This window comes from Acartia tonsa, chromosome 9, assembly GCF_053477335.1.
Source record: "Acartia tonsa isolate MP-2025a chromosome 9, ASM5347733v1, whole genome shotgun sequence".
NCBI lineage: Eukaryota > Metazoa > Arthropoda > Copepoda > Calanoida > Acartiidae > Acartia > Acartia tonsa.
Window position 1 is genome coordinate 38,331,412 of NC_137268.1, and position 27,296 is coordinate 38,358,707.

At 32.3% G+C, this 27,296-nt stretch overlaps 1 protein-coding gene across 1 annotated transcript in view; it reads right to left on the bottom strand.

The window, feature by feature from the left end:
* Positions 1-26,380, bottom strand: part of LOC145327531 (cytoplasmic dynein 2 intermediate chain 2) — a 31,229-nt gene extending 4,849 nt beyond the window's left edge. The window contains exons 1-19 of the mRNA XM_080171076.1: positions 26,325-26,380; positions 23,983-24,031; positions 23,505-23,565; positions 19,288-19,380; positions 18,999-19,038; positions 18,444-18,498; positions 17,830-17,875; positions 15,050-15,125; positions 14,675-14,747; positions 12,753-12,832; positions 10,419-10,529; positions 9,944-9,983; positions 7,871-7,960; positions 6,481-6,562; positions 5,951-5,997; positions 3,810-3,887; positions 2,661-2,769; positions 1,571-1,637; positions 1,108-1,179 (exon numbers count right to left, since the gene is read on the bottom strand). Coding sequence (XP_080027202.1) covers positions 1,108-1,179; positions 1,571-1,637; positions 2,661-2,769; positions 3,810-3,887; positions 5,951-5,997; positions 6,481-6,562; positions 7,871-7,960; positions 9,944-9,983; positions 10,419-10,529; positions 12,753-12,832; positions 14,675-14,747; positions 15,050-15,125; positions 17,830-17,875; positions 18,444-18,498; positions 18,999-19,038; positions 19,288-19,380; positions 23,505-23,565; positions 23,983-24,031; positions 26,325-26,377 — 1,322 coding nt within the window. The 5' untranslated portion in view covers positions 26,378-26,380. The remainder of the gene's footprint in view (positions 1-1,107; positions 1,180-1,570; positions 1,638-2,660; positions 2,770-3,809; positions 3,888-5,950; positions 5,998-6,480; positions 6,563-7,870; positions 7,961-9,943; positions 9,984-10,418; positions 10,530-12,752; positions 12,833-14,674; positions 14,748-15,049; positions 15,126-17,829; positions 17,876-18,443; positions 18,499-18,998; positions 19,039-19,287; positions 19,381-23,504; positions 23,566-23,982; positions 24,032-26,324) is intronic.
* Positions 26,381-27,296: the final 916 nt, after the last annotated feature.

Below are 27,296 nucleotides of genomic sequence, written 5' to 3' on the forward strand. Positions count from 1 at the left end.
ATTATACAATGGCCGAGAAATTAATGTACATTCCCAATGCTAATACACAAAATTGGCCCTTCTTTAAATTACAATTAGTGATTGAAACGTTTGGACACTCAACTAATAAACCAACCAATCAAAATTCAATAAAAATCCCACAAATTGTTATGCCTACAAATAAGAAAACGCTATTTTGTTAATTTGGGGACTATTATAATAAACAGCCCATTGTCCCCTCCCTCCGTACATTTACACACAGAAAATAAATAAGAAATAGGCTCATCTGTATGTAAACTTGAGATTGGAAATCTCAAAAAATAAATTTCGGCGGCGGCGATCGGCGGTAAAACGGCGGCAGATTTTCATATAGTTTCAGTAGGTCATACATACTTGTTAGAAAAGCTTATGTTTAAAATTTAAAGTCTATAGGTAAAAAATTGCAGTCTCAAGAGCTGTTTTAAGATTTCTGAGAGATCAGGATCATACCTGGACCCTGAAATTGACTTAAACACTTAAATTTCATATTGGTATGTACTAGTATAGGATATTTTAGTATTTGGTAACTTAAAATGCTTAGTTTAAGGCAAACAAAATATTTTTGCTCTTTACCTGTATGACCCTGCCAGGTCTGCTGGCATCCTGTGCCAACCAGGATGGAGATATTCAAAATTTCGTCATTACATTGAAAGATATATGGATACTTATTACTACTTAAATAAAATTTCGTCAAAATTTTAAAATATACACTCGCTATGATTTTTTGTCATTTTTTTGCTTTTCTGGAACACAGTGTAAGGTGTAATGTGTAATCCTTATATAAAAGTAACTTGATGTCCGCCTGTGTTTCTATCTAAATCTTAATAAACCATGTTTTCTTTACAGTAAAAGTAAAATTTCCTACAATTCAAGGGAAGATTAATAATTTGATGGAGGGTACCCCTATTCTCCCAAAGAATCAACCTTGGAAAAAAAAACTATCCCACCCTCTTCCTAATTTTCCTTTTCCTTCAAAACTAAAATCGACTTTTTTACAGAAAGGAAATAAAAGACTAGAATTCAGCCTCTCTCAAAATGTGCTTAATCAAAATAGCGACAACTTAATAAACAGTAAACACCAATGCTTACCTTGACCCATCTGAGGGTGGAAATCTTAAAACATTAAGCTGTATCTTCATGTTTCCTGGACCAACTTTTATTCTGAAAAAAATACAACGTAGAAATATTTTATTCAATTTAGAAAATTTAAAACATCCTTGCCTGCCTAACCGCAGCGCTCGGCCCCCTTGACTGCCTAGAGGATAACGCCATATTGAATTAATTTGTTATTATTAAGGATCCTGTTAAATATAGACGTCTAAATGAGGGTGTAACTAGGGATGGGATGGGATGGGGAACAGAAGAGAAGAAGAAAGAAAGAGGAAGGTGCAAGGGATATATATGTATATGGGAATTGCAGTGATGGGTAAAACATCTTGTCTATGCTTCTTTAAAAATGGGCAATACCACACTAATGAAAGACAGTTACTAACACTTATATTTAGAGTAGCTTTGCTGTTAGATACATATAGTTATGAATAATATGACTTACCTATGAATTGGGCCATTCGTATTTTGAGTAACATCAAAAACAAAAACAACACCCACACTTGCGCCAACTATAAAAAGAAAACTTGTTATGATTCTTATTTTCGTTATCCGATTATCTTTTTTATAAATAGAGTTTTTTATATTTGAAAAAATAAACTCTTTAGTTGAAACTAAAAAGAGAAAACATATATATTTCTAGCTAATCAATTAGAATAAAACATGAGTTACTAGCGGCTACGCCCCTTGATACCTAACGAGGTGGGGGAGATATATAAACGGAAGCTATTTCTCTTGGGATGTTAAAGAAGTTATCACTAAACAAAAATCACCACTTACAGAAGACCAGCCAGCAATGTGGAGTAAAAAAAGGCTGAAAATCGATCGGAATGGCTGAATCGTAGCCCCTTGCAATCTTACCCCCCCCCCCAAAAAAAAAAAAAAAAAATAAATAAATGTGACTTGTTCAAATCGCAGAGAAACACACACACTTATATAAAGACAATGAAAATTTAATTACCAATTCAGCTTTTTAACAAGAAACCTAAAAGTCAAACCTTTTTTTTTGTTTTCAAAAAGTCTTCTTTTTTAAGTCAAAACAACTTGTAAAGATCTTTTATGGAAACTGATTTTTAGAAATTTTGGTAAAAACAGATCAATTATATTATATTGCTAGCTTAATTATATGAAATATGATTTTCTAAAACAAATACAAAGAATAATGATAATGAAATCATAATAACCATATGTGTAAAACATGTTTGTATTTTTTATTTGGTAAATAAACTGTAAGAAGCTCTTACCGATGGTTATATCATTTCACCAGATTTTTATGTTCCCTTATAAAGTGAAACTTGCATCGGGTAAAATAAAGATTTCCCCTTCCACTACACCCCCTTAATCTCATCCCCTCCCCTCCTAGTGGATGAACGAAATGATCAATAAACGAGTTCAGTGTTAGCAAGCTAAATTAATGACGATTTTTCCTTTATTCTAAATCCATTCTCTTACCCAATAGGCAATCATTTGTAGGTGACCAATCACAAGACTTGATAGCAGAGTCTAGATTGTAGCTGACCAATGGTAAGCCTTACCTAATAGACAATCATTTGTAGGTGACCAATCACAAGACTTGATAGCAGAGTCTAGATTGTAGCTGACCAATGGGAAGTCAGGCTGAACTATGCTCAGTATTTGTAATGTCTAAAATAGTAATTTGGTAATTTGTTTTAGATTGTATTAGCTGTATTGTCTACTAGGAATCAGCATTCAGCATGTATAAATGAGAGATTTTTTTTATCTTAATTGGGGATTTATATAATTTGTTTTCCACCGTCCTATCTCTGCTGTAATATAATTTTGTTTGATTTAAATACAGTATAAATTAACTTAAATTACACTGGTACACAAGTTTTGAAAACCACGTTATCTTATTTGTTTGCTCCAAATTGTAGGTACTTTTAATGAAATCTAATTAAACACTTTAAAACTTTTTCATGAATAATTTGAAATTACACAAGGATAGTTTTGTTTATCGTTATTCGGGATACCATACATTAATCTATTGGCTTGTAAATTACACTGGTACCCAGAGCATTCATTTTCTCAAGAACTTTTTCACAAATGATTTTATTTTACAGAGGGATTTATTTAAATTTATTGTCCATTGTCTTATCCCTTAATATCCCTTCACTCACCTTATCCTCTGCAGCTGTGGCTACAACATTTCCTTGTATTGGACTCACTGCTATACAACTTAATATCCCTGCACTCACCTTATTCCCTGCAGCTGTGGCTACAACATTTCCTTGTATTGGACTCACTGCTATACAACTTAATATCCCTGCACTCACCTTATCCTCTGCAGCTGTGGCTACAACATTTCCTTGTATTGGACTCACTACTATACAACTTAATATCCTTGCACTCACCTTATCCTCTGCAGCTGTGGCTACAACATTTCCTTGTATTGGACTCACTACTATACAACTTAATATCCTTGCACTCACCTTATCCTCTGCAGCTGTGGCTACAACATTTCCTTGTATTGGACTCACTACTATACAACTTAATATCCCTTCACTCACCTTATCCTCTGCAGCTGTGGCTACAACATTTCCTTGTATTGGACTCACTGCTATACAACTTAATATCCCTGCACTCACCTTATCCTCTGCAGCTGTGGCTACAACATTTCCTTGTATTGGACTCACTGCTATACAACTTAATATCCCTGCACTCACCTTATCCTCTGCAGCTGTGGCTACAACATTTCCTTGTATTGGGCTCACTGCTATACAACTTATGGGGGCTGAATGGATCTGCAAATAAAAAAAAAACATTATAATTAAACAAAAAAAATATTGATAATTAATATATAGAAAGTTCCTAAAATTCAACTTGTCTTTATCACATTTAAAAATAACAATTCTTTTAAAACTACATAAATGCCATTATTTAGTGTTAGGAGCTTTTGTCCTATTGATGAAAAATGATACATTTGTCCTAAGTTACAAGGAAAAATTGTTTTTTAAAGAGATTTTGCATAGTTCTTTTCTTCCAAAGCTTAAGCGTGCGCAACACACCATTGAAAATTGAAATTAATAAGACCTGCCCTCCCATTTTTTCACCCACTCTAGTAGTTACCCCTCTGGCAACCCCCTGTTCTAAACGCACATGTTTAAGATTGACTTAAATATTGGGAAACTATTGTTAAATAAATAGGTATATTATTTATAGTAATTCTTTATATGTTTTCTTATTTTTCTCTTACATAAACAGCAATAAAAGTTTTCATATCAAACATTAGTAAACCAAAGACAATATAGAAAACAAGGATGACAATATCCACAACAAGCAAAGCTAAAACAAAAGCTGGAAGGACAAACGAACAAAGAGAGTTATACGATTTTCAGTGGTCACACAAAAAAAAGAAAGAAGTATTTTTTTGTAGCATATTCGAAAGACAGACAGACAAAGTTAAATATTATGTTTCTTCAACAGCAGTCTATATTAAATAGCAGCCGAGATAATTCTCACCTTACATACACCAAATTATATACGAATGAATAGACGGACAAAGTTAATTACAGAGTAGAACCATTAAGAAAATACACACAGGAAATAACCAAAATAAAGACAATTTTTGGTGTGCCTTAATATCCACATATTATCATACATGCAAATGTACTTTATAACTGAAAAATAACATACGGATCTACTGCAGTTCACGGTAAAATATTGCTGGTAACGAATATTGCCAAAAATCTATGAATTTTAAAGGCTGCTAGCTGCCGAACGGCTGAACGTACAGATCATGCCCGCACACTGTTTTAAGCGGCATAACAAGGCCTACAAATAATCTGGAATAGCCATAAAACATTTATGCATAATTATCTCGCAGCGCAGACAAATGCGCTAAAAAGGCCTATTTTACGCGTTTTTTCTTCAGTGAAGCTTTCCCTGTGCATCATTTGATCTTGGCTATTCCAGATTATTTTTAGGCCTTCTTATACTGCTTAAAATGGTGTGCGGGTATGATCTGTACGTTCAGCCGTTTGGCAGCTAGCAGCCTTTAAAATTAATAGATTTTAAGCAATATTCGTTACCAGCAATGTTTTACCGTGAACTGCAGTAGATCCGAAAAAAGTAATACTTTTGTCCTATTAAAAAAACACCCTGTACATGGATATTATAACAGAGGTAAAATTTCGTCAATTTAGGTTGCTATCATGAACCTCATTTATAGGTCAGTTCGTTCGACCATTAGGAGGGGAGAGGTGGGATAAAGGTGGTGAATGGGAGTATCGTTATTTTAGCCAGCTGAGAGTATCGCTTTAATATCAAGTAATAACATATAAATTTTTGTATTATTTTTATAGGTAAAAACAAATAAAATACTCTTTTATTATTTCTAAAAGTTTTTTAGTAGCAACCACACTCTTTAGTTCACTTTGTTTGTCCCACTGTCCTTCATTCATGCTATTGGAGAAATGTGAGTTACTTAGCTGTTATTAAAGTTAGAGCTCTGATTTATTTTGTAAAAATTCCTACAAATTAACTAGTAAATTGCACTGCCCCGAAATAAACGTGTAAAATCATTCGTTGACTTACAAACTTTCTTATTCAGGGTTGATATTTGACAGGTTAAATTTTTCACTTATAAGATATGGTTAAATTTTGTTAATAATAATTGGGGGGAGGGTAATGTTTATATCCCCATCAAACTTTGAAACCCTTAGTATTTCAAAAATACATTAGATTCCCCACCATCCAAGCTTCGAAACCTCTTATTTTTCCATTCTTAAAAAGCTTAGACCTCCTTTGGGGGAGGAGGCATTAATTTAACGTCCATTGTCCCATCACTTCAGATCTCTCTTAATACCTGGTGTGTTCTGATGACAGGGTCGAACATTGTGTCTTCCTCACATCCTAAACACATATATTTTTTTTCCAGCTTCGAAACCAATGGATTATAACCGGTTTTAATCAATACTGAAAAATAATGTATCGCATCTTTTTACAGACAACCTTCCACGAATATTAAAAATTATTAAAATCAATACTATTTTAGTTGGCCCTGGTTTTCAGGGCCAACGGGGCCAACTAAACTAAAATTAATCCCAATTTTTTTGTTTTACTATCTACAGAAAACTGTCTATAATACAAAAAAAAACTCAATTTTTCGGTGAAGATTCCTATGAAAAATGCGCATCCAATTTATACATTGTATGTCGTTCATGCTTAAAAATAGACAAATCTTATTTTCTTTAAGTTTCTGCATATTCTTTCTGTGTTTTCTGTATAATGACAACTAACCATTAGCTCTATAAAGCGCCATGTCTATTCTATGATTTTTTTGTGTTTTACTACTTATGAATGTTGTCATCCTTGTTTCAAAATTATTTAACTCACCATCAGCTAGAAGTTCTGAGGAGATATCGGCCACAACGAGAACTCCAGCCTCGGTTGCAAGCAATACGGTTTCAGGGTCATCCTTCAAAAAAATGAATGATTGAAAGCAAAGGTAAATAACAAATACACCTACCTCCCATGTAATTGTTACCAGGTTACAAATTTTAGGATTTTGAACACCGACACAAATAAAATAAGATAATAAAAAAGCTTGGACGTCCTTGGTTAAAACTTGAAATCTCAGATCTTCACAATTTAATCAATTGATTTTTCTCAAGAGGATCCTATTGAGCTTTAAATTGTTTGTGAATTTCACCTTGCAGTAGTTAATCAATGCTTCCCATAATCTAAACGGTAAAATAATGTATAATGGGATACCTAGGGGTCATTTTTTGCCGCTAATATTTAAATAAACCGATCGAAAAAATTGCCTTCCAACAACTTTTATAAACGGTACATATCCATTTTCTCGCGTTTTGAAGGTGGTTGGTACAGATATTTTTTAGGATGATTAAAGCATATCTAGTTTTCTTTTCCTAGTGTTTTTTAGAACAAAAAACTTCTTTATTTTGATAAATTTTTCCTCTTAGCGAATTTGAGGAAAATATTAATTCATTCTGAGAATTCTTTGTTGCTAAAATCATAAATTATAAGATTTAATAGAATGGACATAGTTTATAATATTCTAATGTAATTGTATATCTATATAAAGTACGCACATTTACATATATATAAGGATACATTTCAAAGAAGTAGGGCAAATTTAGATTATTAGAAAATATAAAATTAGATAAAATAAAAATCACGCAACCTATCAAAATGAAAATTTTATTTAATCTAAGACTATATATAATGTCTTTACCGGGAGCAAGGACGTCCAAGCATTCATTTTTCTCAAATCTGAATAATTGGGGATGATTCACCATTTGAGGCCAGGTTAACGCGGAAAAAATTTTACCCCATGCCAAAAAGAATTTCTACCCCAAGGGTAAAATTTACAAAGGGGAATAATTAAGCTCTAGAAACTCTAGGGTGGGGGGTAAAACCCCATATTTTAGTTGTGAAATGTAAAAAATACCTGATTTTAAAAACTGAGGAAATTTACCTATGTTTTTGCAATAACTATTTATGTTTTCGTGTATATAACCATTGGCTTATAGAACATACATTGCATTAAAACGAGGGCTCGGCAGCCGCGCCTCATACGCCTATAGGCCTCAGTGAAATCAACCATTTACAAAATAAAAATAGCAAGTCAAAACCTGACCCAACGATGGCTATACCTCTTTTCAAACAAAAAAATCCAAAGCATCCAAACGGGTTGAAATTTTAGAATTTGTCGCGGCTGATGCGCGTCTGCCGAGCCCTATCTAAAACTGTAAATATGAACCTGTAAGAAAGCTGCATGAGTAATTCCAACTTCTCCGCTGCGAATCGACTTCAGTTTTCTTGGCATATGCTCTGCACATATCTTGAAGGTCTAGAGAATATTGGAAATTGCCCTTCATATCTATAATACAAAGTAGCTTGATGTCTGTCCGTCTGTCCCTCAAGATCTCGGTAACCACTGAACCGATCGAATTCTACTCTTCAGGGAATATACCTACTGGACCTGTGGTGGTTTTAGGTTATTTTCTTGGGGGGTTGGAACAACCCCAACCCCAGAAAAAAAACATTTTTATAAAGAAGATGTTGATTCTGCACCACATGTACTACATTTTTTTTTAATTAACTGTTGGGGCACAGCCCCTAGAGGCTAGGAACAAAGCCGCTAGTAAACTATATATATAAGGGGATTGTTTATTACTTTAGGTAAGGTTAGGTTATATTGGGTACTTATTAGGGTTGGGCCGGATATCCGGTGTGGCCGGATATCCGGCCGGATATCCGGCCATTTTCAATATCCGGCCGGATACCGGATATTGTAACTATCCGGCCGGATACCGGATATTGTAACTATCCGGCCGGATACCGGATATTGTAACTATCCGGCCGGATATCCGGTTCTATAATTTTTTATACTTTACACCAAAAATCTCTGCTTTTTAAAATTTTAAATGGCTATAATTTTCATATTATTGAAGCTAGAAGAACATTTTTTCTGAACAAGTTTAACTTTATGTAAATTTATATAAGATTTCTGAAAAAAAAAATTTTTGCTACCTTAGTAACTGGTAATTTGGCCGGTTATCCGGCCGGATATCCGGTAATTTGGCCGGATAACCGGATATTTGCTGGATATCCGGCGTTAGCCGGATATCCGGCTGGTTACCGGATATCCGGCGTTTGAAATCAGCCTGATATCCGGTATCCGGTATCCAGTATCCGGCCAAAAAAGTATCCGGCCCAACCCTAGTACTTACATTAGGTACTGAGTAGCACCGCAGGGTTGGGAGACCAAATGTACTTGTCCTGCAGGGTTATTGCACTTCACAGGGGTTAGCCTAGAGATCCCTCCCACCCCTTTCCTTTTTTTTATTATTTCAAAAGTGAGGGGATCTAGGTTTCAGTGTTCGAATGGCGCTTTGAGGGAAAGCATCATTTTAAACAGAAATGTTATAATTTTAAACTATATTTATAAAACTCGACCCTGTAGTATGTTGGCTAAACAAATTCAACGTTACAAATAAATGTATATATTATATTGCAATGAATGTAGCTTCATTTTGTTTTAGAATATTACACTTTAGATTACACTTCGACCTCCCTAGACCGTTGACCTTTAAATTAATGAATAGATATTTTTGTAACTGGACAATTTTAAGAGCTAGTACATTTATTTTTATGGCTTTTTAAGGCTTACTCGAAGCCGTGGATGGGTTAAAGAAGTCTTTTTCAATAAAATTCTAAAAAATTTCATTACTACGATTTCTTCAGAATTTGGAGAATTCATAAAATTCAATATTTTTTTATAAAAAGTTATTTTTCTCTAAAACTTTATTATACTATAAAAAAAACTTTCCATATATTTTTACATTCATAGATACAGTAAAGTTTTGGCCATTAAAAAGGTGCTAATTGCTTGTAACTAAGTGTTTTAAACAGTTGCTTTATACCATTCATAAATTTAAATAAAAACTGATATGAAAAAGAGTTAACCCGCGTCATTAGCGTTAATGCATTTCATTTTATTTTTACACGTGGGTAAAAATAAAGTGAAGTTAGATATATTTTTCCACCGCAAATTAAAATAAATTCTAGCCAATTCATATCATATTTTATTTAAAACATATTTTAAGAAAAGTGATAACTTAGTATATTTCTTAAGATATTTTATTTAGTTAGTATATTAAATGTGCTTCTTCAATTATAGATTTAATATTGAATAAAATATCTTTCTTTCAGTTTTATTTATAACTGGCGCAACTAATTATCATGCACAATTTAAAAATGAGGTTTGAAGTTTCCCCCCTCCCAGAGGTTCTAGGGGCTTAGCCCCTAGTTTAATATAATTAAGTGTTACCCTTTCCAGAGCTAGTTCATTTTTCTTTGTATCCCAAAGCCTGAAACAAAACATAAATTAAAATCAAATTTTAGACTGAAATTAAACTATTCTTAGAGGCACTCCAATCCTCTCTAAACCTTTTGTATTATGTCATTGTCGACATACAATTTCATTGTTGCCGCAATTATGTAACTTTCTCGCGTTACTAATCCAGAAAACTACCTGCCCCAAGTGGTGGAGAGTGGAGACCCTTTTCGTCTGTCTGCAAGTTCTTTTGTAGGAACTCGGCTGTGTTTATATTTCCTATGCTATTAGTTGTTTTCAAAGCCCAAATACAAAATCGGACAGGGTCTACGCTCTGTGGGCAAATTTACGTGTTGCTCATGTTCCCTCTAGTCTTTTACTATAATAGCTTGTTATTGCTGCGCTGTATATGAACATAATTTCCTCTTGTTTTTATAAAACCAATGCATTTTAGTCCAAGAAACATTACCTTAAAATGCCATTGGCATGCACAGCAATTAGTTTGAGCCTTGTTAACCAGAGCAGCGCAACCACTGCACAATAATTCTCTACTTGTCCAATGGATATCTCATTTTCACCCCTAGGTTATTTATCGCATCGAATTATAGACAGCTTTCCGCGGATATAAAAATAAAAAAATTAAATTTTGTTAGCCCCGAGTGGCTGAAGGACCGGGCTAACGTGGAAAAATGTCTGTAATACGATGCTATATAGATTTTTCAGTATGGCTAAGAACTGGTTCTAATCCAGCGGATATTAATCGGTTTCGAAGCCATACTTGAAATTATATTTTAACATTTAGAATAGAATAGTTATTTCTTTCATCGTATTATAAACCGCTTTCCGCGGATATAGAATGTACAATTATAAGATTAAAACCAGTTTTTTAGCCCCGCGGTGCCGAAGGCACGGGCTAAAAAAACTGGTTTTAATCTTATTATTGTACATTTTTATATTCATAGAAAGCGGTTTATAATATGATGCTAGACATAGTTTTTTCGTATGGATGAGAACCGGTTCCTATCCACCGGATTCGAATGAATACGAGAAAAGTAAATAAAGTAGTTAATGATTGTTAGTCCACCGTTTCAGAGCTTACCTTTTATGGATGTTGTCATCCTTGTTTATAAGCGTTTATGAATAATTATGAATTTAAATAAAAAAAAACAAGGTTTTCTACAGAATAAACTTCTATAAACATTTCCTGTAGGTATAGTTCATTACAATTGTATAACTCTAATTAATTTGAATAGTCAGTTCAAATTTAAAAATTTAATCAAAATTAGACGTACTTTAGTTTTTTAATAAACAAGGATGACAACATCCATAAAAGCGAAGCTCTGAAGTGGTAGGACAAACGAACATAAACACTTGTTGTAGAGTGTCAGATTTAAATAATCAGAATATAAATGTATAATATCGAAACAAATTGTAAGTAAATTTGTTGAAAAACTGCCTAAATACAGGATAATGTTTTAGGACATTTTTATGACTTGATTATAACGATGCTTCGTTTATAACATTGTACTTTGTTGTAATAGCTATAAGTATTCCAAAAATCAGATCAATCGGATAATTTTATCACATAAAAATTAGTTGTTGAAAATAAAATAGTTAAAAATTTAACATGTTTAAAATGGACGCATGGACATTCTGGTAACGATCATAGAGGTACTAATCTTTCGAATTCGTACCTGCTTAAATTAACGAAATGAGCTAACTATCCGTGGCGTACTGACCTACGAACCGATCCTAATTATAGAAAAGCTTCGCTTTTAATAATCTTCATTTTGCGCATTTTTAAAAAATTATTAAAAAACGAGAAAAAATTAAATTATAAGGAAACAAATTAATTTTGTTTTTTTTAATAAAAATTAATCTCTTCATAAATCAACTAACACAAAAAAATTAAAACCATGGGTTTATTTGTAATTCATAGAATAAATAAATGGGGGGGAGTACACCCCCCCCCCCCTTATCATTTTCAGTTTTACTTTTAAAAAGAAAAAAGTAAAAAACCTGGGAGGTTAATATCGGTTTAGCGGTTAAAAAGATCCTTCTGTACTCATAAAAATGCTGTTAATTTATTCATTTTATGGTTTAAAAGTTTGGAAAAATATTGTTTAAATAAAAATCATGTGTTTCAAAACAGAAATATTTGTCTTGCACAAAGTAGATTATGTAACGAATTTATAGTTTTTTAAAATTTAACTTTAAATTGATTATAAAAAATCCTATTCATTTTAATTTCTTCTGAAATTAATTTAGATGTGGAAACTTAAAGAAAAAAAACTATTCAAACCCAAAACGTTTTTTTAGTAAAGAACCTTTTTAGTATTATTAAACAAATGTTCTGTTATATAAGTTTACTAGCGGCTTCGCCCCTAGCCTCTAGGGACTTTGCCCCAAGGGTAATTGAAAAGAAAAAATAAAGTACTACTGGTGCTACTTATAGTCTAATGTATTCTCAAGAAAATTACTACTGGTGCTGCTCATAGTCTAATGTGTTCTCAAGAAAATTATTTTTTTTTGGGGGGGGGGAAATTTTCATTTTTTGGGGGGTTGGGGGTTTCCCACCCCCCAAGAAAATAGCATAAAACCACCACAGGACCAGTAGGTATATTCCCTGAAGAGTAGAATCCGATCGGTTCAGTGGTTACCGAGATCTTAAGGGACGGACAGACGGACAGACATCGTTCTACTTTGTATTATAGATATGTTTGAAGCTTGTGCGTGGGAGTTTTTAAATTACGTATTTCTCTAAAAAAATGTCAAAGCTAAATTTAAATTTAAAAGTGTGTACCTCTCCTGTTTGAATAGCAGTATTTCACCGGTGGCTGTTGAAGTGGCCAACAGCTGGGAATCAGACCTGTGGCCAGCTACCTGAAATAATAGAAAGAGGCTGTTAAAAATATGGCACTCAAAGATAAAAAATTGCCTTAAAATTTATGCAAGTCAAAAAGGATCATAAGATGTATTTATAATTTTGTAACACAAAGAAGATTAATGTCTGAAGCTTTAGATCTTAATAAACACTTTATCTACCTTAAATTGTCAGGCCTTAGTAATTAAACATACCTGTGTTGCTTTTCAATCAAAAAATCTTACATAAAAGAATCACAATAACTTTTTAAAACAATATCATGTTTTTAACTAATTATTTATTTTTTTTACGATATTGTTTTCACTTAAAAATTTATATTCTACTTATTAAGTTCTGGCATTCTACAAGTGTTTATGTTCATTTGTCATACCGTCTAATTTTAGAGCTTCGCTTTTGTTGATGTTGTCATCCTTGTTTTTGTGTTTCAAACCCATTTAGAAATGCAGAAGCATTGAACGTCTGCCTAATTTATGTAGAAGTCGCACATATACTTCGTATTAAATTCTAGATTACATTTTCATCTATGGATTTCAGATATTGGAACATAAATCTTATATTTCTATATAATTTAGACATTATTTGTCTTTTTCATTCATTGTTAATTCCTTTATAATTCTTTCTTTTGGTGTTTCTGCTTCTATTTGTAAATGTAATTTTTCAGTGCTTTCACAAAAAAAAATGCCAGTTGAGCACTGATAAAACCCTCTTATTTCTTAATAAATTATAAATTGGAAGGGCCAGCCTAACTACATAGAAGCGTCCTCAAGAAATGTGTAAAACCATTGGGGTGTGAAAAAAGGAGCCTTCTTAAGATGGATGTTTACACCCTTAAACTACCCCATACCGTAAGCCACTATATATAACCTAACTTAAAACCTGACATAAATTAATAAATAAACAAAAGAAAATCTTCACTCCCAAGTGTTATATGAATTTATTATGTTTTAAAAAAATTTTGAAGCAGTAAAGTAACTTTGATATTATTTGTTAGACCAGCGGAGACTCATGAAAATTGCTGAATAGCTTTCCCTGTACATAATATATCTGGCCTTACTAAATCTTTCATGCCAAATGGTGTTATTGCAGGGAGGGAGGGGCCATTGGGCTAGTACCCAAAGTTTTATAACCACTTTATCTTATTCAGTGGATCAGAAACTTTGGGTATATTTACTGAAATTTTACTTCAAAAATGGCAGTGTCCTAATGTTTCAAACAATAATTTTAGTCTACAAAAGGGTTAATCTTGTTTAATATCAATTATCATGGATTTTTATCAATTTATCGTTGATTGTCTTATCCCTTAAAATCCCTGTGTTATTGAAAATGAGAAAAGAGGAAGAATATTTACTATCCATTTTTCATACAAATTAAACAGTGAGTGCACAGCAAGGGTGAAAAATCAATAAAAAATCAGTTTTTAACATGTTTTAACGATGATGACAACATTCATAAGTAGCAAAGCATAAAAAAATGTGGATGGACTAACAGATAAAATGACTTATATAGCAGATATTCATTGTCATAAAAACATTCATGTAAAAATGATATGTATTATTCTTTTGTAGCATGGCCTACGTACCAATTAAATCACGTTCTAGATGCAGTATCTTCACAAAAAAACTTTCAGATGTCTACCTTGAAGAACAGCCGAAAAAATCACGTTTCTTCAAGGCAAATGGACGCCATTTCGTATTATAGAATAGATTCACTACTATAAAGACTCATTATTCATTATAATCCTAAAGTAAGCGACAACCTATGATTTAAGAAAAGTTATTTACCCTGTTTTTAATATTGTGTAATTTTTCTGTTATATAACTGACATCACATTTAAATTATACCTGGGTTACACAAGAAGGAAGGTTGAATTTGGCGTATTCTTTATCGCCAACCAATTCTCCAGAACGATTCAGCCTAAAAACAGAAACGATTAGAATCATCAAATTATTTTTGTAGCAAAGAAAATCATTTTTCAATATTTTAGAAATAGCTATTCTAAAATAACTATTTCTATAAATTGAAAAAAAAATAAATTATTGGTTGAAAAGTTTCGATAGTTATAGTTTGAACCAATCAAAAGAACCCACCAAAGCTTTAAGCCAATGAATCAGAAATACCATCCAATCCAACATACATTTATACCTGTAAGAGTTAAGAACAGGTAGATGATCACACCAGCTATTATGTTTACCCTCCAATCCAACATAGATTTATACCTGTAAGAGTTAAGAACAGGCAAATGATCACACCAGCTATTATGTTTACCCTCTAATCCAACATAGATTTGACTTCCTACAAATATAAACATTAAATAAAAATATAGTTGATCTTACATTAGATTTTCATGTATTTTAATAAAGTGAAACTTGTAGCTGGCTAAAATAACGATCTCCCTATCCACACATTTGTCTAAATTTGTCCATCGGTCTATTTAGAGATATATTTGAAGTGATAATGGTATTTTATGCATCGAACTTATGAATATTCGTCATCCTTTGGTAGGGGATATTGAATTTGACATCCAAATAAATATTTAATATTAGTTTTTAAATTTAACAATACATATTTTAATTCATTGGACTATTAACTTCGGGAACTTTCATTAAATCTTGATTAATTGGTACGTACAAACTAGTAGTACGATTCCACAAATACCAATCTAATTTTGTTAATTATAATTGTGGGTGTACATTAATTTATTGTCCATTGTCTTTTCCCTGAAGATTCTTATATAATTTAAAGCTTATAAAATATTGTCAATGTGTGGTATTCGGCAACTCTGGGCCATGCGGAAACCAAGATATTATAGTGATGCTACGCACCCAGCTAATTCTGTTATTCTACAATTGTAAAGCCACCTGCAAATATGTAAGATAACGGTATTGATTGCATCTCTCAGTTGTCCTGCAAGTGGAGGGAGGGGTGTGACCCCTCCCTCTCCCTTCTTAAGCACCGGAACCTTCCCCTTCAACCACCAAGTTATCAGCACCACCTCAGCCCTGAGGATAAAGGTTCTAAGCCTTCCTTCACCCGATAGATTCACCACCCACACAGACTGTTGTTGTCACAGTAATCATCAAACCTTCCCTTTTAGTACCCAGACCTACCACTCAACCCCTCTATTCTTATCTACCTATTGTGCTGTTCCATGGGCTATCCTGCCTCCCCCCGACAGGGATAGCCATCTACCTAACCATTGCAACTATCTATGTTTCACTTGTATGATTTACCTTTAACTATCTCTATTCCTAATCCATATGTATTTATATTATGTTGTACATCTTTAGTAAACCTTAGACCCTGAATAAAGTAACATCTGAATAGACTCTGTTTATTATTTAGTGATTGCTAGAGAAGCGTAGCTTCTCTATAATATATGTGTCCACGTCTGTTCGCACTGCCGTAGTCATTTGAACTCGGGTGTCTGCCATTTAACCAAGGCGGATACCACAAATGCACATATTTTGTATCTGATAACTCCATTGAAATTTTGTCATTGAAGAAATTTTGAAGTAAAAAGTTTGGATGACATACTTTGTATGAAAATCAATGATCCAAGAAATCTGTAATTTTAAACTAGAGAGTTACATAATATATTTTATTTTCCAGTTTGGCTTCGAAACCGATTAATATCTAGTGGATTAGAACCGGTTCTCAACCAAACTGAAAAATCATGTATAGCCTCGAATTACAGGCAATGTTCCACGAATATCAAAATAAAAATAATAAAATGATTATCCTGGGCCTTTATCTTCTCGGGGCTAACAAAACTGGTTTTAATCTTATAATTTTGCATTTTAATATCCACGGAAAGCTGTCTATAGTATGAAAATGTATATATATATGTATATTTTTAGAGGCCTCCAGGGGCAATTTAGGAAAGGTGGTGCGGCAGGTCAACCCTCTAATTTCAAGTTTAGCTTCATTAGAAAAAGTAGAAAATAATTAGTTGGGGAAGATAATTTTTCTACACCTATTTTACTTGATGAAGGTATATGAGAACCATATCAGACATCATGTTAATTTTACATAAGGAAGATTGAAACCCAATGTTTCTTAATTATTTTTATTCAACTGAGAATTTGTAAGATAGTGGACAGAAATAACCTTCCTTTCTGAGAATTTGCAAGAAAAAGGAAATGAAATAGCCGTCCTATACCCAAGGAAGGCAATTTCTGTCCTTTTTAGGAATGACTTCATTTCCTTCATATGATCAAAAAAAAATGAAAAGTATTTTGTTGTAAGAAAAGCAAAGGAAAAGGTCCAAACTTTTGTAGTTACAAATGAAATGTTACCCTCAAGTTGGTTTCATCCAGGAGGAAGGAGACGTTGGTCTGAAAATTAAATTGGTACCCAAAAATTGTATAACCATGTTATCTTATACAATGATGGTACAAAAACTAAGGCCATTTTATTAAATTTTGATAGGTTGGTTCTAAACTAGTAGGGTACAATCTTTTGTATAAAGAGGGGGTAATTTTGTTTTCCATCATTAAGGATAAATATAAATTTATCGTCTATTGTCTTATCCCTTAGGATCCCTGGTTTTATCAAAAGTTTTATTATCTGCAGTGACAAGGGAAAGGTATTCAAGATTATTGCAGTTTTATAGATTTCATATGTTTTTATATAAGAAATTTTTTGTAAATAGGCTATGATACTTTTTACCCAACTATGAATCACAGAACAATGTTTTGGAACCAAACAATTACGATTCAATAAAAGTACCAGAAGTATTTTAGACAACGAATAAAAGAGCGTTTTTATAAAACTTTGGGTACCAGTGTAATTTACAGTCCCATGTCCCCTCCCTAATTGTTTCTTTAATTCTACGCACCAAGAAACTATATAAAGGAAGATATTAGAAATTTTCGAAACTCAAAAGTTGATCTTTTTTAACTTCCATGCAAACTTATTCATATTTTGATATTCTATTGTGGGACAAGCTTGAAATCGCTTGCCCCCCCCCACATACAAACACCTCATTGTATCGTACCTGAGCTGTTCCAAGAAAGATCACTGATTCTAAATCCATCTGCAACCTAGAATAAAAGTGGCGTATAAAGAGCATTACATGACTTTTCATCAACAGTAATAACAATATTTATAACATTTTCTGTTACAGTCAAATAGTTTTGATAAAATGAACATAATAGTAGTATTTAAAGTGACTGAGACACTGGGTTACATTAAACAAAGAAATCCCCCACTTAGTTTTTTTTAGATTAGAAATAAAGGGGAGAGAGTAGTTTTTCGTTGCTTTAAGTCAGGTTAGGTTAGATCATATTTGAAACTTGGTATCCCCTCTGATCTGGTTTAGAACACCAAAAGTATATGGTTAGTGACCCCCGCAGAGGTTAGAGAAAATCTACCATTCCCTTATTTGCAATTTATTTAAAAATGAGGTACTTTTGGTAAAAATAGATTATGGCAACTTGAGAAGCGCTGAAAAGTGTCATGTGTGACATCATAAAAATAAGTCTAAATTCATCTCTTTTTTAAGGGTTTCCTTTCCTTTCTTCTCCTCTCATCATTTATATTTTAGACGTATTCTTTTAACAACACACATTACAGCGCTTTGTAACTTAGACATAAATTTTGATGTAATACCTCTATTGTGTTGACAAGAGTTATCTCAGTTTCTTCATCATCCAAGTCATTATACCTTAAAATTGCAAGAATCACTTAAGAAATATAAACTTTTGATAAACCTCCAATCTGCAGTATTAAAAAATTAAAGTAAATAATAGATATACGTAACTCTACCCAGGGGGCCGAGGACACTGTGCCAACTTTTGAGTCTTTCAATATCAGACAATAGCATCGGAAATATAGAAACAGACGAGTCGATACAAAAGAACAGAAAGCAATTTGCTCGCAGACGAAAAAGGTCGCCACCACATTAAAACTATCCTCAGCTAAACTGAAAAAAATGTATTGTAAGTTAATACAATTGTCCACAAAAAGAAAGTAAATGTTATATTTTTAATATATTTTTCCTCATATTGCTTTTTAAATTTTGGTAAATTAATAAACTGAAATACTTCTTATACTATTTGATAATTGACCGAACAAAGTTTAAGAAAATTAGTTAACATAAAAGGAACATGACAATTTAATTAAATTTCATATTTGTTACATGAAATTCGCTTATAAAATTATTACCTCAATGAACTGTCAAAAGCCCTGCTATTTAGAATTGAATCTGAAAACATAAGTAATTCTGTTATTAAACTTCAGTATGTATATCTTTTTATTACTTTAAGAAATTTTAGGGAAGTATCTAAACTATTCATTTGTTGTTTTGATCGCAATATTTGACTAAAAAAGTATCAGGTTTCCTTAAATTTCTTATAGTTTACAAGACAACTAGTTTCCGTGAAAAAAAGCATATTTTTATCATAGTGTTTTAAAGGTCAAACATAGGTTTGGGTGAATGCACTAAAAGATTAACCTAATTCATCTTCTATAATTGCTGAAGCAGTTCTTAAAAACGCCGCCAATTTATCCATGTTCACTTCTTTGGGTTGCCGTTCATCTGCACCAACTAAAATCAAATAATAAGATTTAGTTTTAAAAATTTTAATTTTAATATTTGGTCAGTAATTCTTTAGAAAACCTGAAACTCTGAAATAGTTGCATAATTCGGTAATAATTCCTTTATAGCTTTAAGGAAGTTTTATTAATATATATATCAGTTACAATATCAAAATGTTGTAACTGTACCATTTACCAAATTTAAAGAAAGTTTTGAAAGGATCAATTTCTTAAACTTGGATATAATGTGTTATCTAAATTCTCCTGAAAAAAAAAGTGGCAAAACTTAGGATGCAATTTCAGTAAACTTGGATAAGTGAAATTAGTTATATTTATAATTTCAAGTAACAATGGATATATGATAACATGGATATATTGACAATTACATCCATCTGTCGTCAATTTATTTGCTAAATTGGACCTCATTTATATGCCAGTGTCAGGGAATGGGGTGAAGGGGTGGGTGAGGGGAATCGTTATTTTAGCCAGCTGCAAGCGTCACTTTATTAGAGTACATGGAAATCTGGTACAATATTCATGTAATGATATATCGATTCGAGTAACATACTCTCAAAAACTTTGGAGAGAAAAAAATGAAACATTAAAATTAAAGTACCAAAAGAAATAATATCATGTTTATAATTTAAAGACAATTTGAACAAAATGTATTGTTTTTCTGTAAGCTCTTTTTTTGTAGAAAATTAGTTAATTTTCTTAATTATCTAAACTTTTTGCGGATTATTTGAGTGTAAAATAGTTTTTGTTTTATTGAAATGTTCCCTAATTTAGAATAAGAACTTGGAGGAGCTGCGAAACTTTTGGAAATTGTCTTACTTGTTGGTCTAATGAATTTACGAACGTCAGTTGAGATAATTAGAAGCTGGTGGCAAAAAAGTAATTACTGAAGTGTCAAAAAGTTTCATAGAGTTCATAGAGAAAAGGCTGTAGCACCAAATAAATTTTGATTGGACCATTTGTATATATTTACCTATTTCATATATAATCGTGGCTACTCTCCTAGAGGTCACTATAGAAGCACTTGTGATGGTGGGGGGATAAAAATTGAAACCCCCCACCCCTATTCTATCTGTTTTAAAAATTAAAAGTTTACAACAACAAAAAATTCAATTTAGCTACTCTAAATTTTACATATAAAGACAGATAAATTCCTATTTTTTGGCAGATTTAAAAAAAATGTTAGAATATGAACTATTTTCAGTTCAAATCAAATCAAAAAGGAAACTATTCATCGGTCTTTTATAATATTATTTGTTTCTGTTTACGTCTATTCAAGCGATAATCTTTTCTTTCAAACATTTTAATTATTACCCCTTGATGAAAGGAAAATTTTCCATGATCTGAGAGTGAGACAAAAATATAATTGGAAAATACATAATTACAGAAAAGCTTAAATAAATAAAAGTGTTTTGTTGTATCGTATTATAGACAGTTTTCCACGGATATCAAAAGTTTGAAACCAGTTTTGTGAGCCCTTTGGGGTCAAAGGCCCGGGCTAACAATTTTATGATTCTTATTTGAATATTCAGGGAAAATTGTTTGTATTACGATGTTGTACATGCTTTATAGATTTGGCTGAGAACCGGTTTTAGTCCAACGGATATTAATTGGTTTCAAAGCCATACTGGAATAGTTATTTCTCGTATAGTATTATAAACGGCTTTCCGCGGATATAGAATGTACAATTATAAGATTAAAACTAGTTTTTTTAAGCCGGCACCGGCTAAAAGAACTGGTTTTAATATTATGATTGTACATTTCTATATTCGTAGAAAACTGGGTATAATACGATGCTAGACATAGTTTTTTCGTATGGATGAGAACCGGTTCCTATCCACCGGATTCGAATGAATACGAGAATAGTTATTTCTCGTATCGTATTATAAACGGCTTTCCGCGGATATAGAAAGTACAATTATAAGATTAAAACTAGTTTTTTTAGCCCTGAGGTGCCGGAGGCACCGGCTAAAAAAACTTGTTTTAATATTATGATTGTACATTTCTATATTCGTAGAAAACTGGATATAATACGATGCTAGACATAGTTTTTTCGTATTTATGAGAACCGGCTCCTATCCACCGGATTCGAATAAATACGAGAAAATTGTTTATTATTATTTTTAACTTAGTTTTGTTGACAATATGATGAATGGAACCCAAAGGTCAAATAACAGAGACTTCATATAATTTACGTATCTCAAGTAGATGATTAGAGTCCCTCAACAGATTATGACGTCATACGATAAAATAACCAATGAGAGGCCAGAATAAATTTTACCATTGGTCAATAACAGTGTATACTGGCCTCTCATTGACTTTTCAATCGTATGACGTCGTAATCTGTTGAGGGACTTTAATCATCTTCGTATATCAAAAGTATGACCTTAGTTAATTTTTCCTTCTCCTTTTAAATCAACACGGTATATCGTATATAATACAAGTAACAGGATGTCTGTGTGTGTGTGTCTGTATCAAAGGACTTTGTTTCACTTAAACAAAGCGTTTTCTTTAACCAAAGTACTAAAATATCCTATAATAGTAAATCCTCTTATGTAATACAGGTGTTATTATTAAAATCATATTCCAGGTATGATCGTTTGGTCCTCATGATACTCCAGAAAAGGCGCAGAAAAGTTTCCGACTTTTAAGGGTTAAAGTAACAGACTAAGTGACTGATAAAGTTTATGAGATTTCAATTATTGAAGCAGCTTATAGTGTCTCAAAAAAATGGCCAAAAATTTCAATGTTTGGCCAACCGATGCCAATTTAAGTCAATTCCCTTTTAATATGACGTCAAACAGGATAGCTTGGTTTAGCGCCCACTTTTGTAAAGACACTATACGCTGCTTCATCTATGACCATTACCATTCTTATTTAATGATAAAATAATTCTTAATGAGAAAATATAAGAAATATGATTCCTTTACTAAACTAATAATTCATAAGTAAAAATCCTGTATGTTAAAAATTATCCAAACATTTTAATATAAGAAAATTTGTTAGCAAAAGGCCACAATCAGTAAAAAGTAAAAGTTCCGCCCCTCCAAGAAATCAAAAGCATCTGTATAATCTATATAGCATGGAACCCAACCACCCCCCAACCCTGTTATCTCCTATGCCACTCTAAAAAGTTAGGTGTGAACAAGGATGGTAATATCCATAAGTAGCGAAGCCTATGAAATAGAGAAACGGACAAAGTGAGGTATAGAGCAGATTTTCTGTTATCATAACAAACAAAAGGGTATATGATTATATGAATGAGATGATGTTAAGGTTTGATAATCTGATGAGAAATTTTCTCGTTCACAGTCCCTTTAAGATTCTCAATAGAAATGAAAGTTTTATAACTACATATTTTAGTATTAATTACAAAATGTTTATGTGATTAGTAAAAATAAAAAAGTATTTTATAAGAGTAAAAAACAATTATGTAAAGTAAATCGTCAATTTCACTTAAACCGAAAGTGGCCCACAATCAAACTTTTTAAAGAAAAATATTTAAATTTTATAGTTTGGCTGAGTTAGGGAACGCTTAAGGATACAAAGATACTAAATCTTTTTTTTAATGGGAAATAAGCAGGGAGGCTTTAACGGGGAAAATACTTTTAAACTGAAAAAAAAATAAATACACAGACGATTTATGTAATTCATACAAGGGAATGCTATTGTAGCAAACAATGCTTTAGAGCTTATTTCATAGATTTCCAGTTTAAACTAGATGATAAAATCAAGCAACTTTTAGAAGAATAGATAAGAAACTAAAGCATTATTCTATCAGTTTTTGCTTTCTTTACTATAAGCCATGCAAAAATGATTGTCAGAGTTAAGTTGCAAGATCAGTTTTGAGATGATTTTCCCTGATTGAATAGGATATTTAAATTAAGGAGAGGGGACAGTGGGCTGTTTAATACATTTATTACCAATTATTTTTATAAAAACGTTTCCTTATTCGTTGTCTTAACAACTTTTGGGACATTCTTTAAAATTTAAATGATTTGTTTCAATCACAAATTATCATCTAGAGAAGGGGTAATTAAGTACATTATCATTGGGGAGATTTTCAAATTTATTGGCAATAGTCTTATCCCTTTAGATCCCTGCATTAAATTATTATACCTTGATCTGTTTGTTGTTCCGCATCACTCTTACAACTTGTTTGGCTTTCATTTTCTTTCGCCTAAAAATAAGTCTATTTATTCAAGGATAGGCTAATGGACATAAAAGTTAGACAAGAAAACAAGATGCACACACACACACAGTTTGTTTGGTACTTTCCCTCAAAGTTCTTAGAGAGCACAGCAACGTCCACCCCTTTTTTAGATCTTACACCCAATTATGATATTTTCCAATAAAGTGGCACTTATTGCCGGCTAAATAACGATTCTCTACCCCCTTTACCCCATCCCCTCCCATTTTACTGGATGAACGAACTGAACAATAAATGATATCCATGTTATTAAGCTAAATTGACGACAATTTTCTACTGTCATAATATCCATGTTTATTCTAAATCCATTGATTTACATCAAAATAACTGAGTGGGGTTTTATACTTGACTATAGGCACTTTGAGAGAAACTAGGTAATTCGTTTACCTTGCAAGGATCTGTTTGAATTTCTATGCTTTCTGATGTTATCTCTGTTCTGAAATATTAAAAATGTAAGTAGCCAGAAAAATATCTCTCACTTTTTCTTTCCTTCTTTATTAATCTACTAGTTGCCTCACCATTGCTATGGAGGTAAAAAAATACACGGATCAGCAATTATCATAAAAATCTTACTATTTTATATCATAGGATAACTCTCTCTCTCTCTCTCTCTCTCTCTCTCTCTCTCTCTCTCTCTCTCTCTCTCTCTCTCTCTCTCTCTCTCTCTCTCTCTCTCTCTCTCTCTCTCTCTCTCTCTCTCTCTCTCTCTCTCTCTCTCTCTCTCTCTCTCTCTCTCTCTCTCTCTCTCTCTGTCTCTCTCTCTCTCTCTCTCTCTCTCTCTCTCTCTCTCTCTCTCTGTCTCTCTGTCTCTCTCTCTCTCTCTCTCTCTCTCTCTCTCTCTCTCTCTCTCTTTCTCTCTCTCTCTCTCTATCTCTATCTATCTCTCTCTCTCTCTCTTGGCATGAAAAATACGTTTGTAAATTTGTGAGCTTTCTCTTTATCGATGTTGTCATCCTTGTTTCAATTAAGATGTAAATATTTATCCAGGCAACAATTTTCTCAAAATTTTCAAGCTTTAAAGATTTTGCATTGGCAATGCATTTCTAGTTTTATAGCAGAAAATCTCTCAATTTATAGCTGGCACTTAAAACACATTTACACCATACATAAGGAAACTAGGAGAACCACGTCTGTAAAGGGCGCAGCAATAAGAAGCCAACAGTATTCTGTATTAAACAAGGATGAAAACATCCGTAAGTAGCGAAGCACAAAAAAATCATGGATAATGATACAGACAAGAGATTTATAAAGAATACTGAATGTTCAGAAAACGGGAAATCTTATTTTGATATCCACAAAACTTTGAAAATCGGACCAAAAACACCAAAATATCTAAAAGCCAAAAACTTGCTTAAAGGCAGTCTGATGCAGCATGGAAATTTCCTTAGAACGACGAGAAATTTTGTTTAGAAATCCCTATCCACAAAAGTTTTGTAAATCGCAGCAAAGATATGGTGGAAAATGTTAAAAATAGCCAAAATCCTGCAGATAAGCAGTCCGACCACCATGGATGTTTTACTTGATTATTTTAAAGATTGTTAAAGATAAGCTACGCTACTAAAAATTATAGTTTTCCAATTATTTGAATAGTCAGTGTACGCATTAAATTGTCGATTTAGTTTTTATTCTGCAATTTTCCGCTGATACACAATATCCGAAAAAAAACAAGAATGAAAATATAAAATCTAACAATTTTAAGCCTACAAATACTTTTAAGTATTAGGTTATTCTACAGCCAAAGGATCTTAAAGGATGTACTATGAATATATGTTAACTATCAATTAAGATAAACAAAGATAAACACATTAGTAGATTATATCTGCACTGTACTGTATATATACTACAGGTAGAGGTTACAATAACCCAATATTCCGAGAATGTATGCAAGTCTCATAAGTACAATGGCCAATAACCACTAAAATACGGCTTCTAAAAGAAAGTTCAATGTTTGGTTTCAACGATCTCTTTTGAACGTTATAAAAAAATTGAGAAACACTACTTGTTTTTTAAAAGAATTGCTTCTAAAACTTTAGCTGACGGAAAATAGAAAAATTATAATCAATTTTCTTTATCAATAGTACAACGTTAAACAAAAATATGTTCCAAATTGTAAATACTTGTTATATTAAAATTCAAGATATATTCCTTCTGGTTATGTTTTAAGTCAAATATTCTTTCTTTTTCTGAAATGAAAAAAAAGACCGAAAACGGTCATAGATGCGTAGATGTATTATATATCAGAGTAAAACACTATAGGGGAAAGGTGTTAAATAACTGTATGTCTCCATCCCAAGGACATTGTGTCGACTCTCAATTGGGTCTTTGAAAATCAACCAAAAGTAAGGGGAATACTAACACAGCAAAGTAACAGAAAACAATTTGCTAGCAGACGAAAAGGGTCCTTAGAAATTGGGACAGGTAGTCATCTATACTATAGTTTTGTTATATAAACAATCAATATGATTTAACAAAGAAAGAATGAATAACAAGAAAAAGAGAGAGAGATATTTTGATTTTATTTTCAATGTCCTGGGTCAAATTCTCTTGGGTGGGTGTAGGTATCCTCCCCCAAAGTAGTTATAAACTTGCACTGGGCCTATAAATGGCTTCACTGTAAAGATGAACCATATCGGCCTAGCATTCATCGAGATCCTAACTACAGACAAACAAACACACACACATGTAGAGAGACATCCTGTTACTTTTATATAAGGTAAAATTGTACTTACTTCCAGCATGTAAAATATTCCGCATCAATCTCTGCTGGTCTGTCTACAAACATTTCAATTCTACAAATTAGGTTAGTTTGTCATGAAACTGAGCGTATTGTGCGTGAAATTGTGTTTATTATATTGATTAGTGTCTGTCCGTACGTCTGTCTGTCTGACCGTCTGAAGTATAAGATCACAAAACTCTGCTTTTTATGGAACAAAACTTCTTGCTTTAAGCAATACAGTTTTATTATTATTATATGGACCTCATTTCTTGGTCAGGTAGTTCATCCAGTAGGAGGGGAAGGGATTGTCGTTATTTTTTGCCAGCTGCGAGTATTCTTTATCTGTTGCAACATTCAAGAAAAAAAACATTTCAGTATTACAGCCAAGAATTAAATCGACGGGACAATTATAACGTTTACAATTTTAGCTAACTGTATTAAAAATATTATTCTCAAATTTTCCTTTTACATAAAACTTTTACAGAAAATCTTTTACATAAGAAATATCAAAAATAAATTTATTATCTACTTTTTTATGAAAGGGTAGTCTTCCAAAATATCTTATAAATAGATACAAAAATATCTTCAACGGAATAAATTTATACCGAAATAAAGTTTTATTTTTCATAGCATAGCACACTTATTAAATTTAATCAACCAAAGAATTTTTTATCCAATCTTAACCAGACAAATGCCATCTAGCTAAAAAAGATGCGTAGATTTCATTTCTGGCAACCAGAAAATCCGCAGAAATCGAATCAACGAGATCCAAAAAAGTTGTATTAAAAAAAAACCTTACACCAAAAAGAACAAACAATAAATATAACGACGACTTAGTTTTTTTTTCCTGTTTAATACAAATTTTTTTAACTAATTTTCAGGCATGCATGTATTTTATAATATTCTTTTCTGAGAAACATAAAAAGGATTTTTAACATGAACAAAAAGCTACTTTCTGTTCTAATGAAAGATACTCTTTTTTTCT